General features: G+C 36.5%; 1 protein-coding gene across 1 annotated transcript in view; it reads right to left on the reverse strand.

Moving 5' to 3' along the window:
• CFAP74 (cilia and flagella associated protein 74) overlaps positions 1-8,080 on the reverse strand; it is a 45,398-nt gene extending 37,318 nt beyond the window's left edge. Inside the window, 9 exon segments of the mRNA XM_062593726.1 lie at positions 401-511; positions 1,059-1,226; positions 2,413-2,517; positions 2,962-3,038; positions 4,419-4,451; positions 4,453-4,477; positions 5,257-5,403; positions 6,796-6,883; positions 7,960-8,080. Coding sequence (XP_062449710.1) covers positions 401-511; positions 1,059-1,226; positions 2,413-2,517; positions 2,962-3,038; positions 4,419-4,451; positions 4,453-4,477; positions 5,257-5,403; positions 6,796-6,883; positions 7,960-8,080 — 875 coding nt within the window.
• Between the last annotated feature and the right edge of the window lie 10,179 nt (positions 8,081-18,259).

The following is an 18,259-nucleotide window of genomic DNA, read 5'->3' on the forward strand; positions in this document are numbered from 1 at the left end:
ACATATTTAAAATAAAATATGTAAAAATATTTCAAAGCATTACTGATGCTTGGAAGTGGCCAGAACTCTTTGCAGCACATCAAAAGGGTAGTCACTTCAGCTACAGAAAATCTGTAGACCATATTAGGACAGTAAGTCTGCATAATCTCAGAAAAGATGTCAACTACTGAATTAGTCAAACTACTCTGCAAAGTCAATGGATTTTTTTGCAGACTTTTCTCAAGTCCTTTTGCACCAGGTAAGATTTCAACACTTCACAGTGCTGGCAGTATAGTTGAAGATTTCCAAGTTTAACAGAGGATGAAGCCAGCAGAAAAACAATTACTCTTAGAAGACTAAAGGATATTGTATCATATGTCATAGAATGTGTGATGATAGAAGAAAGTTAATTAATTATAACCTTGTCATTGTTTTTCTCAGAAAGTAGACTGCTTTTTCATGGTTCCTTTGAACATCTTCAAGCATTTCTTTATGCTTTTCTTCATATTCTTTCTGAGCTTCCTCTTCTTTTCTACAAAACACAGGCAAACAGAGAGCTGCAGTAATGAAACCTTGATTCCAACATTGCTGTTCTGTTCAAAATCCATGATCTAAGGTACACCAGGGATGGGGATCATGTTATTAGTATGTCCTGAAACAGGGACATTAGTCTGTTTTCTCTCCTCTAAAAACTTTTAACTTTTACAAAATCTATACAAAATCCTCTTGCCCTCTAACAAATTTGGATGAACTTGATCATAGGTTTAGAAGTTCTTGGGGCCAGCAATAATGCAGACATATGCAGTTTGTCTGATCTAATAACCGTCATTGCCCTAGACAGAAAGCATACACAGCTTTTGTCTTTAACAAGCTTGTTTTCCTATGTCAGGAGTCCTATCTGCTGGATTGCAAGCAATTCTTATTTTAATTCCATTTCCTCATAAAATTATTCCAGAGCCAACAACTACCTCAAAAACACAAAGCAACTAGTATCTTTTGAATTAGCTAATCTTCTCAACTAACAAAATCAGTTAGATAAAAATAATGCAGGCAAATGACGCAGGTGAATAGGTGCTTACTTTTCTCTAGCCTGTTGATTTTGTTCCGCTTTGCGGGCTGCTATTTTTTCCCTCCAAATTCGCAATTCTGCTTGTTTTCGGTATTGCATCTCTAGCTCCTCTTCATCAAGTTGCTCAAGAAAGCTTTCAGATTTTCCCTGTTCAGCTTCTATTTGCCACACCTCATACCTTTAAAATAAAATACGATCTGTTTTCACTAAAAGTCTGGCATCTTTTCATTTACTTAAGGTTACTGAGCAGGTAAGGCCCCATAGTGAACATGAAAATCCATTCACAGTTTATTTTTCAAATTATGTTTTAAACCTTTGCTACTTCCTTACTTACTTTCCATTCAAACTAATTCTCATATCTAATAGCATATCTGATTTTTAAAGACATTGAAAGTATTTGTTTTGACACTTTTTCTCAAATTCCTATTTACTGAATATAAAGAAAGCCTTTTTTCTTTTGGATACTAGGACTTTTTAATTTCTTTATGAGATTGCAGTGACAGGCATTTGGTTTTTACTCTTTTGTTTTACAGAAGAAATTTAGATATGACTGGTTTTTACTCTTTTGTTTTACAGAAGAAATTTAGATATGACAGGGATACATATAAATAGTTTAACACAGTTACCACTAATCACACAATAAATGTATCAAATAAATATTTTACAGCTATTATGCAACACCGCAGCAAAATGCACTGTATTCTGTTTAATCATTTGGATAAAAAATATCTATAAGCTCCTCCATGTGCTCCCTTTCTGATGTGGTGGCACTAATAGTAGTACCTCTGGGGCAAAAATGTAAACAGGTTTGTCTGCTGCCTTCTGAAAAAGACAGTTTCATTCCATCTCATAAATGAGTAATTTGTGTGTGGGGAAAAAAATCATTTTAAAGCAGTAATATTAACTCAGCATAATAATACAAAGTACAACTAAAACATCTCCATAATTCCTAATTTAAATATTTCTCTCCTGTAATTTATCTACTAAAACTAAGTTAGAAATATTTAATGCTTATTAAGTGATCAGGATTATTTTCTATTTAAAATGAGACTTGTTTAGATTTACAATTTGTGCGCAACTCCAAATAAATCAAAACTTCATTTATGTGTGCAAAACTAACCCAGGATCTAAACCACAGCAATCAGTTTAGTTTCCTACACTGTGACCTGTTCAGGCCAAAGCTGCTCTCAAGATCTTTTGCCTTACAGAAATTTCATGTGACCTTAAATTACATATTTTAGTACTTCATGCAATGTCTGTAGTAATTAATTTCTGAACAGGAAGAACAAGCATCCAGTAAACGGCACATGAACTGAAAACTACAGTAAAGATCACTGTAGTCTCTCATTCCCTCATTTACATACACACATTCTTTCAGTGTCAAAGCAATTTTTGATTCAAGGTCTTTCTTATTCTCTAGTTCGGTGCATTGTTGCATGCGCACTGCCTGCAGGTGGAACAGGGCTGTTCTAACATTAAAGAGAAACAATCAGAAATAAATTGGAACTAATGAATTTTAAAACATTGGGGGAGACCCTAAATAAAAATCAACAACAAAGAAAAGAAACAGTCTTACAGCTGAGATCGTTAGAATTCCACTTACTTATATTTATTTGATGTCTCTTGATCTTCAAAATCTTCATTCTTTCTTCAAAAACAGTTTTCTTTCGACTATTATATATTGATTGAAATTACAAAGAAGTATGTATTTCAAAAGCACCGGCCAACAGCTTAAAATGACTCGTCATTTCTCAAGCTGATAAAAGTAAAATCAGTCCAAGTTCTCTCAATCTGTCTAGACTTATTTTCATTAGTACTACTACTTTTAAAATTGCACTATGGTTTTCCATGTACTGTGGCTTATAGTGGTAGCTTAAGCAAAACAGTTGTTTGTTTTCCTTGGACTTGTTCACCTGAGAGAACCAGTGCACAATACACTACAGTGCCTATGGACATTGAATTGACTATATTCAACATCGTAATTCCCCTTCTGGAAAAGAAAATTGGAAATTGATATTTACCTGACTAACCTCATAATTTTTAGATTAAGTATCAATAATGTTAATGGTAGCTAGTATTTTCATTATTGTTAAAATATTCTGTATTTGAGTATAAGACAGAAATGTGTTAACAGATCTTCTTATTAATTTGCTAAATGATGTAACAGATTATGATGAGAATTGCTATTTTTCTGCATATCCAGACATCATAATGTGACCTGTCATAAGTATAAAAACTTTTGCAGTGCTTTTATATCTTTGTTAATTTGCATTAAGATTGCCTCTTTGAGATCCTAAAAGATGTACCACAGGAATCCCATCAGTATTCACTATTTTTGTTTAATCATTCAACTCATTATTTTTGTTTAATCAGCCATCCCACTTTGGCAGTTAATCTACCTTTATTATTCTATCATTCACTGATATACTAACTTGAAGATTAATACAGATCATAAAAATGCAGCTGCAAAGTTTGTTCACAACAGGCTGGATCTTGGTACACAAGCCACCCACTTCTTTCTATTTAAACAAATGTGAAGAGTACAGTAAATTGCCTCCCACTTTACAGCAGAAGCATTTCAGAACAGCTCTTGTATGCAGAACCACTCCTGAAACACATGCATGCATTTGTCAACATAAAACAACAACAACAACAACAAAGAAATGGCACATATAAGTAGAATTCCTGTTCATAACAGTTAATACAGAAGCAAATCTATTACCTCTAAAATTACCATAGCGTACGTCAATGTCAATTGATCATACCAAATAAAAGTGATTAAGCAACTGTTAAACAGAAACATAACTGACAGTAGTGGGCTACGCTGATCTAACAACCTGCTGGTTTTAGATCCCTCTTTAAAATACATGCTCATTTCCCATCCATTCTTAAGTCTCCACTCCCTTCTGCATTCTTATTTACCTAACAGAATATCACCTCTAGAGCAGAAAGCATAGAGATAATGATTCCCAAGGTAATGGACTGTTATTCTTTATTTCAAGAGGAGGAATGACTGCTGACTAAATCATCTGGAAAGCAACTGCAATGTTAGTGTGCACCAACACTGGAGCGAACGTAGTGCTCTACTTACCAGCTAAAAGTGCACATCCTTGTGCCAGAACAGCCCTCCAAGCTAATGCAGTTTTACCTCTTATGCCAAGAATGGCAGCTACTTTCACCTCTGATGTATTAAAATCTTGAATATATATGCTTAAAAAAAAAAATATCAGCTGTGTTCAGGAACATGAAGAGGTGAAAATATCTCATTAACTACACAAAGATAAACATAGAGGATGGCAGTGATCTTTGGTGACCAGAAATATTCTCTACCTACATACTGCCAACTCCCTCTTTCTCTGTTTCAGTCTACATACTCCAGCTGTTTTGCTAGTATTTTGATCTGGCAGCTGGCAGGTACTGAGCTTGTCTCTGAAACAGGTAAACAGCTTATTTACATTTTGTAAGTCCTCTACTCCTTCCATGCAGCTCTTCATTTTCAGGGTAAAATTTACAGCCGGCATGCCCTCTGCCCTCTCCTTTCCCAACTTTCTCTTTTAAGATTCTATTAACAGTTGCTTCTGAAGAAAGTCATAACTTCAAAGTATTCCTTCCAAGAAAATGGAAAAAATACTAGTTTACTCTGACTTCACTCAGACTTCTTATACTAAATGATGACAACATTAATATAATTGTTTTACATTAGTCTTCTCTAGATATATTTACCACTAATTAAAGTCTTTTTGGCCTTGACACAGCAAAACCCTCATAGCAGGCACTTATCTTAAAGTATCTGAGTAACTCCACTAACTCCAGCATAACATTTCTATCACAGTTAAGAGCATTTTCCACATTAAGAATGGAAAAAAGTTTCCACTTGATGGTTTCAACTGACTATTGGGCCAGCAGGGTTATACAGATTTAACTGAAAGGAATTAGTAGCCAATTCTCCCAAACCAAGTATCTCTTCTTTAACATTGATTATTTTTAGGGATTCACTTTTTGAAATATTTAATTTACTTTTACTCTCTATTCTTTTTAATTCTTTAAATAGGTTCTGAAATTTGAATACATTCCTATGAGAAAGGGTTTTCTTTCAGATAGATTTCATGAAAAATTCATATAAACTCTAATAATATTTAAGTAGGTACAGTATCCCAATATTTGATGGTGCGTTTATGCTGATGATTTATGTATGCTTAAACACTAACCTGTTTTTTGGTACCACACATTCCTTTTCTTTGGCTACGTCATTCAGCTGTTTTAGGTTCCTGTGTAGTGTTAATATGTGAACTCTATCTGCATATTTCATAGGTGGAATATTATTATTGTTGTCCAAATAGTGTTCCAAGCTTTCCCTTTGAATTGAAACACACCATTCATAATGAAAGCAGTACTGAGAAGTTTAGAAGATTCTCAAAGTCTGTACGTGACACTTGTAGGTTGCTCTATTCTTTTTCTAGCAATACTGTAACAAATTTGGTGACCACAAATGAGGGGAAAAAAAGAAGGTAATTTGTACAAAAGTACGCTTAAGCCAAGATAATCAGATCTGGATATCCAGTGTCGAGCACTTACAACTATGTTTAGGGCATTAGGCATATTTCTTTGTTTTGAACTACCTGTGGCTCCTCTTGCTTATATGCAGGGTTTGTGAATTCTAGTTTTCCTGAAAACAGTTTAAAACTTTAAATAGAATATTCTAAACTAGTTTAAAGCACTTTATACACAGCTGATCAAACAGTTTGTGGGGCAAGTTAATCTCTCTTGTCATTCTAGTCTATTTAGACACACAGAAAGAATAAACTTTTTTTTAAAAAATCATTTTGGTGTATTTTAAGTTTCTCTGTTGGTAACAGACACTGTCAACATACACTGACAGCAGGTATACGTGTCATGGAACTTCCCACACACATACATTAATAATCTCTGCTTTGTTTTTTCATCACTCCTTGTCTCCCTATGCCAGGTAAATCTAGGGCAGAGATAAACAGTTTTGTCAAAGTAGGCAGAATCGGGCTTTGATCTTTCTGAAATCAGCAGCAACCACTTAAGACCACACTTAACCCACCAAACTCCTTTTCCTGTGCAACCTTTGTTACATATAAGGTCACATGTATTTTTTGAGGAACAGAGCTGCTGTACCACCTACTCATAAAAACAAAGTAGTACTGAACTATCATTACACTGGTTCTGTGCTAACTGACTTTATATGGTGGTACCAAATTCCATTTATTCAAAAATTGCAATCCAACACTGATACTCCTCAACAGATCAACTTCTCTTTCTCAACAACTCCCCATGTTCTACAAGTAGAGAGGGACATGAACACAACACAGTACTGCAAAGAGTAGGCTGCATTTTAGAAATAGTACAAATGTGTTAGTGCAGCACTACCCAGGCTAATAAATTCTCCTTCAAGGAGAGACAATTAGCCCACGTTAATCTGGTAAAATCACTGAGTTATGTGCACATACGTTCAATGACTTCAGATCAAAGAGGGCCCAGAGTCTGTCTTCATTTTATGATTTTACTTCATGATGTAAATAGTTGTTTTAACGGTGGTAACCTGATTTTGTTTATTTTTAATGAAAAGGCCATACATCAATTGACTAATTTGCCAATAAATTCAAACACCCTCCCCCCCGCAAAAAAACGGAAGCTGAATTAACCAAACCTCCTCTTGAAAATGTCAATTAACACTATCAAAGAAAATACTGTTAGTACTGGTAACAAATTAAGTTATTTACATGTTAGAATCAGATTCATCTCCAACTCCTTCAGAAAGGTCCTTGTCTCCTGTCTCGCCACCATCATCTGACTCTTCAGGTTTGCGTTCTAACAGAAATTAAAGCAAAACAACAGCTTAATAAAGACAGTCTGGGCATGCAAATGCAAACCTCTTGTATACTTGCCAAGTCAGAACAGGAAGAGCATCAAACACAGCATTTTAAAACTTTACTGATGTGTATATTTAAAAAAGCTTCGTGTCACATAGAGGAATGCAACTGTACACCTGCAAACCAAAACAGAAATATGTACTCTGCCTTCGCTGTAGAGCTGTCACCAATGACGACACCACCAAAGTACATGCCAAAGGAAGGAGGTTAATATTAGCTGAATACCATATAAGGCGCATGGCATGATTCACTGACAGGTTTTGGCACACAGTCTACTCAAGTACTGTTAATCTTATACTCGTTTACCTTGCACTACATGCATCTATGTATTTTTCATTCCTCAGACTTGCTGCAATAAAGTCCATTTTTATTAAATGTATATGGGATCACCAAAATGACAATGAAAAAATAGCCTGAACTTTTTAGCTTAACAGCCAGTGGTCAGCATTACATGATACACAGAAACAGTAATATGGTAGCTATGTTGTCTCACATAATCTATTTCAATATATTTCTGAATACAATTAGAGAAATCAGTTGCCTACCAACAGGCATCAATTGCCATTTACAATGCCTTAGGGCATCCTTTCTTTCCACTTAGGGCATCCACTTTCTAGAGTTGGATCCGTGGAAGACCTACGCCTTTCTGGAACTAGATGGGAGATGCTAAAGCGCCTCAAGTGGCACTAGGTGCTAACGTACAACCAACTGAATCAAGTCCACACAAATAAATATTAATTCTTACTGTTAGTAATTCTGAAATTAAAAAGCTTTAGAGAAGTAGAAAGTATGGAATTTACTGCTACAGAAATAATGAGTTATATTTGAATGAGTTACATCTGTTCCAGTGTCTCTAGAGAAAATCTTACTCAAATCACTTCATTCACTTGGAGTATCATTCAACCCTGAAACTGTACCATTCCCATCTACTAAAGATTAGAAATAGATTAGAATAGATTCCCACCTATTAAAGATAGCTTTCTGTAAGTTATCAAAGTGATTCATAATCTTCACCTTTGTGGTAGTCTTTCAAATTAGAGAACTGACCAGCTTTGTCTTCTTTTTCTTCCCTTTTCAGAAACGGTAAAAGAGTTTTCTGCTCTTCACTTCTATCACTGAACTCAGCATCTTCCATATTGTTGGTTCTTTCAAAACAATTAAGCTACCAAAGAAAAGAGTGCAAATTTTACACAAAGCAAGCACTGACTATAGATTGAGATGCAGTAAATATTTATTAAATGATATTACACCATGTGAATTAACTGAACACAATCGCACACCTTTATACTACCCACACAGCTGAAGTATCAGTTCTAATTAATCTCTGATACAGAAGAAAGGACATTCCCAAAGAATTTGTTATAATAATCAGTTCTGTAATAAAACAGCTCTTCCAAATGTTTTATCTACTTCAGCAACCACTTAACAAAAGGGAATGGCTCAACATACACTATCACCTCTTGCTTCTTAAGCAGCTCTCCCTTGTTAAATTCTTCACAAATTTTGATGCAATTCATCAGAATTCAGTAAATGCTATGTGTCATCTAGAATGACTTATTACCACATGGTTGATCATTTCATCAAGATCTTACTCATATAGAGACTTGTGCATATGATTAATTTTACATCCTAAGCAAGACCACCGATTGCTGTATTTATGTAAATCCTTTTGCAGAACTCAGAAGAGAGAAACTATAAGAGAGTATCTATTTTTCCAAGTTAAGGAACAGAAAGGGTATGCTATAGAATTTAAAGCATGGGAAAGGCTTGAACAGAAGTGATAAAAGCCACTTTAAAACCAAAATCTCCACTGGGTTACAGCTGATTTAAAAGCACAGTTACTTGAAGGTACAAAGTTAAGACCAACAATATGCCATGAAACAAGTTGGGCTAAATAGGAGATAGAAAGAACAGCTTCTTCAGCAGCTATTCCAGGTAAGTGTTCACATGCACATAACCTAAAGACTGTACTCAGGATCCTCAAAGGTATTTAGGCACTTGATACGCAGGCAGTTACGTAGCTGCACAACTTTGAAAATCTGGGTCCAGATCAATATCCATTCATGCTGGTATGCATACAGCCCAGCAAGACATGGTATACCCTTTCCCCAGATTCCTCAGATCTCTTCTTTATCTTACAGCCTGGAAGTGTAACAGCCTCCCCAAGCTGCATATTCTGATGAACAGAAAGAAGCATATTTTCCAAAGAAACACAACTATATATGTTGAAATGATCAAGTGGCAAACAAGGCAGTGGAAAAATTCTTAGTAGCTTGGATGAGTGCTGAATTAGCAGCTACAAGATGTTATTTCAAATAGTTTCAAAAATAGACCCCCAAAAATATTTAATGAGAAATAAAATTGGGAAAGAAGTTTGGAAACATTATCTACACTGCCTTATTTTACAAACAAAAACATAATCAGCAATTTTTAGATCATGTGTAGGAATGGTAATGAAACCTTCTTTACTAACATACTCATGACCAAGAGTCACTATCACTTCTTAGACATCTCTTTTGGGCAGGAGGGGTGGAAATCATACCACCACCAAAAACAAAACAATCAAACAAAAAAAACCCAGCTGTCAAGAAACTATTCTCCTGCCATAAAATATTTTCTTTTGCTGTACCCAAACCTTTTACAAAAGAAAGCAAAGCCTTTGGTTAGCAAACAGACCAGAAGCTTCCTACAGCATTTATGCTACCCAGAAATCTTCTTAGATGCTATGAAGAATTTACTCTAAAATCTTCACTCTTTGTGAGTACTGCTAGAAGAACTTCAGCACACACCACATACTGAATTTCAGCAATGCATAAAGAACAGGAGTAAATGCAATAACTAATGATTTGCACTTTTACAAGAATATCTCAGATGCAGAAGTGATAGAATTATTTGGAGAAACTGCTTTTCTGCAACACTTGAGAATTGACTGCCTTCAGTAATTAGAGAATTACAAAGTCTAAAGACTATAGAAGCAATCCATTTTAAAATAGCGCTTTCAACTTTTAATAGTGCATTAACTGTTTCTCCAAGAGGCTGAAGTCATCACCTAATCTTGACCAGTAGGTAAGGACTACATCACACAATGACACCAGCAAACAAGTCCAGCAAAACATCTAAATTCTGACACAAAAATAACACAAAAATACATCAAGCTGTCAATGTAGTGGTAATAGCCTGAACACCTTCTGATAAGCCACTGTCTTATCAAGAGATGGAACACAAATTTGCAATTTGGTTAAATCAGGCCAAATCTACCCTGTGGTTTTGGGCCTCCTGTAAGGAGAGGAAAAAAAAGAGAGAGAGAGAGAGAGACAGAGACAGAGAGAGAGAGAGACAGACAGAGAGAGACCACAAGCCAGACAGTGAAAGGCTTCCAAGCTTCACATTATGCATGCACACTGCATCTGAACATTACTTTGTCAGAACATTATAGTGACACTGGATTCAATGTGGTATCCCAGCAACATTACGCACAACAAAAAGGTAAAGGGCAGTTGTACAAGTGCGCTCTGTAGCTGCTGTAAATCTGCCTGAGGTCTGTCCCCCCAGCAGTGGGCCACTTCGGAGCACACCTCTGGTAAGAGGCTCAAGCGGCAGCCCACGGGGCAAGACAAGGCCGCTCGAGGGGGGCACTCAAGCCGACCCGCAGCACCCCCCGTGCCCGTCTGCTCCTGCGGCGGCAGCGCCTCACTGCGCCCTATGGCACGGCACGGCACGGCACGGCACGGCACGGCCGCCCGCTCGGGGCCGGGGCCAGCCCGCCGCTCCGAAACGGCCTGATGTCGTCAGGGCGGCCACGGTTGGCATTTCCCAACCGCGGAGGCCGGGCAGCACGCCCCTGTCCCGGCAGGGCAGGGCAAAGCGGCGAAACGTCTCGCCGGGAGGAAGCGCGCCACGCCCGCAACCTCCTCCCACCTTCCCGCATCCCGAGAAGCACTTAGTTTGGTTTCGTCTAGTTCGGCCCGGCTCCGCACACGGCCCGGCCGCCGCCGCAGCCTCCACTACTGCCTCCCTCGAGGGCGGCACCTGGCGTCCGCGGACGCCGCTGCCACGGCAACGGAGCGAACCACGGCTAGTGCGCGGCAGGGGGGGCGGGGGCAGCAGCGCGGAGCAGCCCGCTGTGTGCACGGCCGAGCCTCCCGCGGCAGCTCGCAGAGCGGGTGACGGGGTCCGTACGGCCCCCCTGCCCCCGCTCCGTCTGGTGGTCGGTGCCGGCGTGCGGGGAGGCGGCGCCGGGGCGCTGCGCTACTCCGCGCTGCGGGTGTGGAGAGGCCGCCGAGGTCGTGCGGGGCCCGACACTGACAAAATACCAAATGCGTTCCTCACGAGCGAACTCCTAGTTCTAAATTTGCACTCTTATAAACAACGCAGAATTACAAGATGTAGGTCAGGTATTCATAGGTTTATTCAGGCTGCTGAAGTACAAAGATTTGAATCAGCTGAGCAGCTAATCAAGTTTTTTTCTAGTTTGACAATTATTTTTAGTAACGTAGGTTAAAATGTGAGCTCCTATGAAACACCAGCTCTTTCCCTGTTTGACATTTTTTACGAGTTCTTGCAAGCTTTTAACCCTGTTTCTCATGTGTGTGTATATGTATGCATATATATGTGTGTGTATATATATGTATATATGTGTGTGTGTATATATGTATATACATATATGTGTGTATATATGTATACATATATAGACACGTACACATATATATACATAGATATGTGTATATATGCAGAAAAAGAAGAGCGATACTTTTAAAAATACAATGGAATTAATACTTTAAGGTGGATAATTACACAGAGGAGAGTAGTCCTGCTATCTATGTTAGGCTTCTAACACAAGTGGTTTTAGTCACCTGAAACCCAAGAGAATCAGATTTTCAGAGAGGTTCTTGGTATCTCTGTCTCTCATATGGTACTATACTTACAATTTTGTTCTTTGATTCTCACACAGGGAGAATGCCTACAACAGAGAATGTATTCTCATTGAGGTCCCTTTTATTACAAAATAAGTAAAACTGTAAGATTTGAAATCTCATGCAAACACATCTGAAATGTGCATGGTCTTCTGCCTCATCTGCACATAAAGTAGAGAGTTCATTGTTGCATAACTTACACCAACATGTATATGAACATTATACTTGCTTCTGAATTTGGACCTGCTTGTGCCTGGTATTACTGTTCTGTGGGTCTTGTATGAATGTAAGTTACATTCTGTCTTTCTTGTCCAGTCATGTATTATTTTCAGCTGTATTATTTATTCCACATACACACTTACAAGTTTTAAGCCTCTTGGTGGCGTTACGTTGAAAAAAAAATTAGTGAATTCACACAAATTTCTGCAATGCAGAAGTCAGAGAGATTTGCATTTCTAGTACACATTTTAGGATAGTGAAGAATTCAGAGTTCTAATTCAGGCTCTCTTAAATGGCTTTTAAGAAATAAGCACATACATGTCAGACATTAGGATTTCACCATTAGCATCTAATTAAAGACTATTACAGCAAAAATCGTGTACTGATTGTGGTGCCCATTTACAACATTTCATATTCTGAATCCTTCCTCTGGCTTCATCATAAAGGCCAGATTTTGAGGGGCTTCCTTATAACACTTTAATAATAGCTACAAGTATGCACAAAATCACTAAATGAAAAAGTATTTAGATGATAGTCTAGTAATTTATAAAGATAAATGACCGCATTCATAAAATGCAAATCAGCTGGAATACTGTGTTCCTCAGAGAAATGTTCTGAACCTGCATGTTTGCTACCATGTGTTCAGTTAAGAGATACTACCTTTTATTTACATTTCCTTCCTATTCTATTCCATGTATTACCTTAACAAATTCAGGAACAGTGCAGCTAAATTCAGAGAAAAGCAGAATCTTATCCCACTATTCTTGGCACGAGGTCTAAATGGCATGCCATAGAAATTCAGTTATTCAGAGATTCAAAGTGCTTCAGATATAAAAATATTGGGTCACCATTTTTTTAAGCAGAGCTCTATTGAAATAAACATTGATCTGTACATAGAGACTGAAGGCTTTTTTAAACCTGCTATTTTTTACAATGGCCTCTTCGTTGTTCTATGCTTATGTTATAGGTCCTCATTCTTTTGAAACTTAGATATTCTTAACTCGATACACTATGAAATTTTGACTTTATGTCATCTATTCATATTACATAAAACTAATAAAATACAGACATTTGCAGGATTAAAGCTATAGAATACAGAATAAAAATAGTCTGTGATTAACTGTATAGATCCCTCTGCAGATCTAGAATAGCTACAAGTATTGTTGACTCTGAACTTGCTTGTGCTCTCACACTGCTAAAATCAGGATGTAAAAGATTACTGATAAGTAACCATGTAGATTTCTGTAATCTTGATGCACAGACTCTCTACTAATCAAGGAAAATACAGATAAAATGTAGGACATGTTGTTTTGACATAGCAAAATTGTTCAAATGGATTTTTTTTCCTCATGAGAATACTGTTAAAAACACCTTGTACTAACACTGAAATGCGGTTTCTCAAGATATTTTTATTCAAAGAATTTATTCAGTCCCATTTTAGAACTGTTTGGTCCACCTTTGCAACAACAAAAAAATAGTAATTTGTAGTTTTAGCGATAAATACATGCGAGTTTAATCTCTAAATTTCCTAAAATCATAACTAGCTCTTTAGTAAAAAAGACGAGCTGATCTCTAACTTTGCTATAAATCATAAACTAGTGCAATGGATTATTACACTTGATGCAGCCAGGGACACAACATTCAGAGCAGATTAGAAATTGAACTGTCATTCTGTAGGAAATATTGACATAATGTTTGTTCACTCTGGACTGGAACAAAATTCTAATTACTAAACCAAGTTAATACAGAAATACCAGAGTTTGGTACTGAGGTTTTAGAACAACTCCCTGGCCTCTCAGCAGCAGTCTTTTCAGAGTGCACACTACCAGTAACATCTGACTGCATGGTCTCCTAGCTGCATTACTGCCACGATTTTATGTGAGATGAGTAATTTCTGTCACTAGGGAAAGGTGATCTAGATTTTTAATTTCCATATAGATGTGAGAAAAGGGAAGATATGTGCAAGCTCACTGAAGCTGCTAAATTTTGATTTCTCAGACAAGGTCATATCTCCCCGTTCATAATTTTTATCCATCAACTTTAAGTCAGTGAATCCATTCCAGCTTTAAGCTGCAGGAGATTTACCAAAAGTCATTCGTAGATGTTACTATTTTAGATCTTGTAGGCACTGACCGAAGTCATGCGTCTCTGAGGTACTGGGTAACTAAGCGTACATGTATAAATTAAAAACCTTCTATTTTCTTAGTGTGGAGTTAAATTTAGAAACCTTTCAGTAAAGTTGCTTTAGTACCAACTCACAATCCATTTGAAACTTAACAGAACTGGACAATTCAGTTTGCTATATGATTACATACTGTGCTTCTTTTGGCAGTTGGTATTTCTTTTCTGAACGTTTCCAAGGTGACAGTAGCTCATATATGGAGATTACTAGCTTTTAGGCAAGAAGAAATGTCAGTAATGGAATCTTAATTTTTACAGTGTGGTTCATGTCGGATTTCAAAAAAAGAAAAAAAAATTTTTTCCTTCCTTATTCTATAATATGGATCTACATTTGACTGTAAACAGTGACAAAAAATTGATAAGTGTCTTATCAATGAGTCATTCCCAGAGATGTAGTAAAAACAGAATAAGAGGGGAATTTGCTAGCAGAACACTCCAAGGTGAAATGAGCACAGACGAACTTGGATGAGATTGCACCTTTGAGATCAACTCATCTGAAATAAGACAATCATTTCCACTCTTGGAACTAACCCTGACTCTAGGGCAAAGTAGGGATTTTCATCCCAGATCTGTTGCACAGAGAAGAGAAAAAGGGGGCAAAGTGTCTGGCCACATTGCACTTCATGATTACTAAAAAATACATACAGAATGAGGGAAGAACTAGATGTTCAGCAGAACATTTGGAAACAGATAAAAATTAGATTTCTCATCTAAGCTTTTAAGTGAAAGGAACATTACTATAGAAGCTATACTGATATTTAAGTACAGGCACATTTGTGTTGCGGCCACAGGACATTGATACAGTACAAAGAATCATTTTTGTACAACCTCTGAAATGAGCTAAATATTCCTACCATGTGACTGCGATTGATATTTCTAAACCTCATTTATAAAAATAGACATCTGTGTGTAATTTATATCTCTGGAGACATTTGGAGACGTTGCCACAACGGAGTCTTTCACGAGCTGTTTATGTGGAACCGTGGGAGAGTGAAACTAATTATCTGTGCAGTATGTTTTTGCCTCTAAAAATTGTATGTGACAATAAGACATGCTTATTGCGCTGGCAGTAAAATCACCTGTCATTTTTAGAAAATGATCTGTTCAGAATATCAGATAATGTAGATGCAACATTAAAATACATTTAAATAATGTAATTTTTATATATTCTTAAAGTCTTGAGATAATAAAGGACTATGAAAACTTGTTATCTAGACAAAATTACTGAGCATATTTCCCTAAATCCTACCTAAGTTTATTCTCCAATAAATTACTTTTTATAGCAGTTAGAAAAATATGGATCACTATGGTCAAGAATAAGTCACAACTGATACATATTCCAGAGGAAAAAAATCTCGACTCCCTTTGAACTGTGGGTTTCTGATTTATAACTGTAATAAAATATTATTTCAAAGCTGTGATCTTTACTTACTACTTGAGGAAGAGCAAATACTTTTAAAAATAATGATTAATATAGTATATGATTTAATAATTAATGTTATTTTACTTGTAAAATTGGCCAGAAGTAGGCAGAGTCCCTCAACTTTAGATAGCCATACATGACACACATACATGATTGGATGATATGAAAATACTGAGCTATCTATAACACATTAGTCATTATTAGATAGCTTTGCCAGAACTATCATGGCTTTATATGTACAACAGCAATCAGGAAAGTTTGTTCCAAACTGTATGACACCAAAATGAAAACCTAGTTATGTTGAGGCATAGTTTAATCTCATGCAGTGTCTGATGATCCATCTGAACTATAAACACAAGGTCAGATCACGGGATGAGTACTTTCATAATAGTGAAAACACCATAGTACCTGCAGCCAGAGGGAATGAGAAGAGGTACTAATTTAGTAGTGTGACAAAAAGGCTTAAGAAATGTTTAGAATAATGGGTCATTTTTAAAGACTATTTGCCAGTAGCTAAAGGAAAAATTTAAATTATTTTCAAAAGGATTAGATGAAAATGATTTGGGAAGCTTATTTATTGTTTTGCTTTGATGTTTTAATTTTAATTGTTTTAAATCTCTCTCTTAAGCAATTTTAATCTGTCATTAGCTGTAAAGAGTTGGGAATATTTTTGCTAGAATTATAGGAAATTAAATATATTGTTATTATTATTTTATCCTTTCTCTTTCATTTTGCTAACAGGAATGATTAATTTTGAATGGGGGAATACATATATTAAAAAACCCACGACTTTGATAAATATGTATTTGTATGCAGCATCTGAATGACCTAGTATTTGTCCTTCTTCAAAATCGTATTGATTATTTTAGGCCTATTTACATAAGTGTAGTTTATTTACTTGAGAGAAATTATGCATTTATTTTAGAATTTTGTGGGGCTGGATCTTAAGTCAGGTCTTCTCCTAAAGTACAGACACAAAGTCGTAACTAAATCAGTCCTGTGAAAATAACATGAGAATTTGTTAAACCTAGGCAAAAAAATCTTCTTGGCCTGTCATGGTGATGATGAAAGACAAAGGTACTCCCCATAAACATTTCTCTCATTCAGGATGGCATTATCAATCTAAATCTACAGTATAAGGCTTTGATCATTCAAGATAATTTCAGCAAGTGGTAAATATCCCTTTGCAACTCTAAGTGCTTGGGACTGCAAATTTTTCCAAGGATAATCAGAACCCTGATAATACCCCTGAATTACCAGAGTTTGTCAAAAGATTATTAGTTAAAATTTCTACTGTAATTCCATTGAAGAGTTTTTGATCAGTGACCTTACTGTTTTGGTGACAGAGCTGCTGAAAAAGGAACACAACAGTAGAAGTGTAGCTGGAATGGCAAAACAGTTGTTTCAGTATTGATTCTTTTAGAGGAGTCCTCCTGTATTTTTTCTTGTTTTAAGGGTCAAATTTATCTTTTTAGAGCATATACTGCCACAGTCTTTTTATATACATATAAAATATACTTACACACATACACTCATTCTAAACATATAAATTGCCTTGGCTGATTTTTGCTGTTGTAACTGATATACCCTGAAACACAGAACTGTGTGCCTTTTTTTTTTTTACTAGTAAATTAGGCAACAGCTATCTAGCCAGAGAGAAACAGTACTAAAGAATACTCAGAGTACATAGTTAACCAGAACAGCATCTTTAAGAGCAGGGAAAATATGAAAAAAAATGTCAATTGCAAATATCCTGAAAGATGTAAATCTGCTCTATTATGCAAAGAGACAAAATATTTCTGTTCCATATCTCATCCTGTAAATTCCATTAAAAATCTTTTGGTTTCCTTCCTCCAACAAAAATAGCTTTCATGGAACAATGCAACTACTACCATGTTAATTTAGGTCTTTCCTCCCTAGAATGCAGGCATGACCACTGAAATTTGTAAAGAAAGAAAAAGATCACCAAAACCCCATAATTCTTACATTCTCATGACATATGCTTGTATATATGTATACATGTTTGTGTATGCATTGTGTACAGATGCACATATATTCTCCTTCTGAATCCCACAGAGCTGCTATTCCTCCCCCCTCCCTTAGTTGCCATTTAAAATATTGGTATTAATTGGTTAAAAAAAGATAGGAAAAGATAAACCAAACACTTTACCCCAGGTGCATCCTTTCATTTCAATCAAGTATCTGCACATTCATTTTTTGCTTTATGATACAGTCTCTTTAAAAATGTAGCCTTCTCAGTGTTTTCTTTGTGGATTGGTTATAAAATTGTCATTCTAGATTGAACAGCACCAAAAAGCAGAGGACAGCAAGAGAGAAGAAAAGAGTGAATATGGAGGAGAAAAACGAGTTTGACCTGCGAGTAAAGATGAAACCAAACTCCCAAACCGCCTTCTGGCTGGATTTCCCTAGTGACCCTTCTCCCGTGAGTCACGTTCCGAAAGAGCAAGCGGAGGTTGAGAGTTTGCAAGGCATGAAAGATGCAAACGTACACGGTGTTACTGAATGTTACCGATTTCAGCCCCGGAGCGACCATGGGATGGGTTACTGTAAACGCAGT

Source organism: Rhea pennata, chromosome 22 (assembly GCF_028389875.1).
Source record: "Rhea pennata isolate bPtePen1 chromosome 22, bPtePen1.pri, whole genome shotgun sequence".
NCBI classification, from domain to species: domain Eukaryota; kingdom Metazoa; phylum Chordata; class Aves; order Rheiformes; family Rheidae; genus Rhea; species Rhea pennata.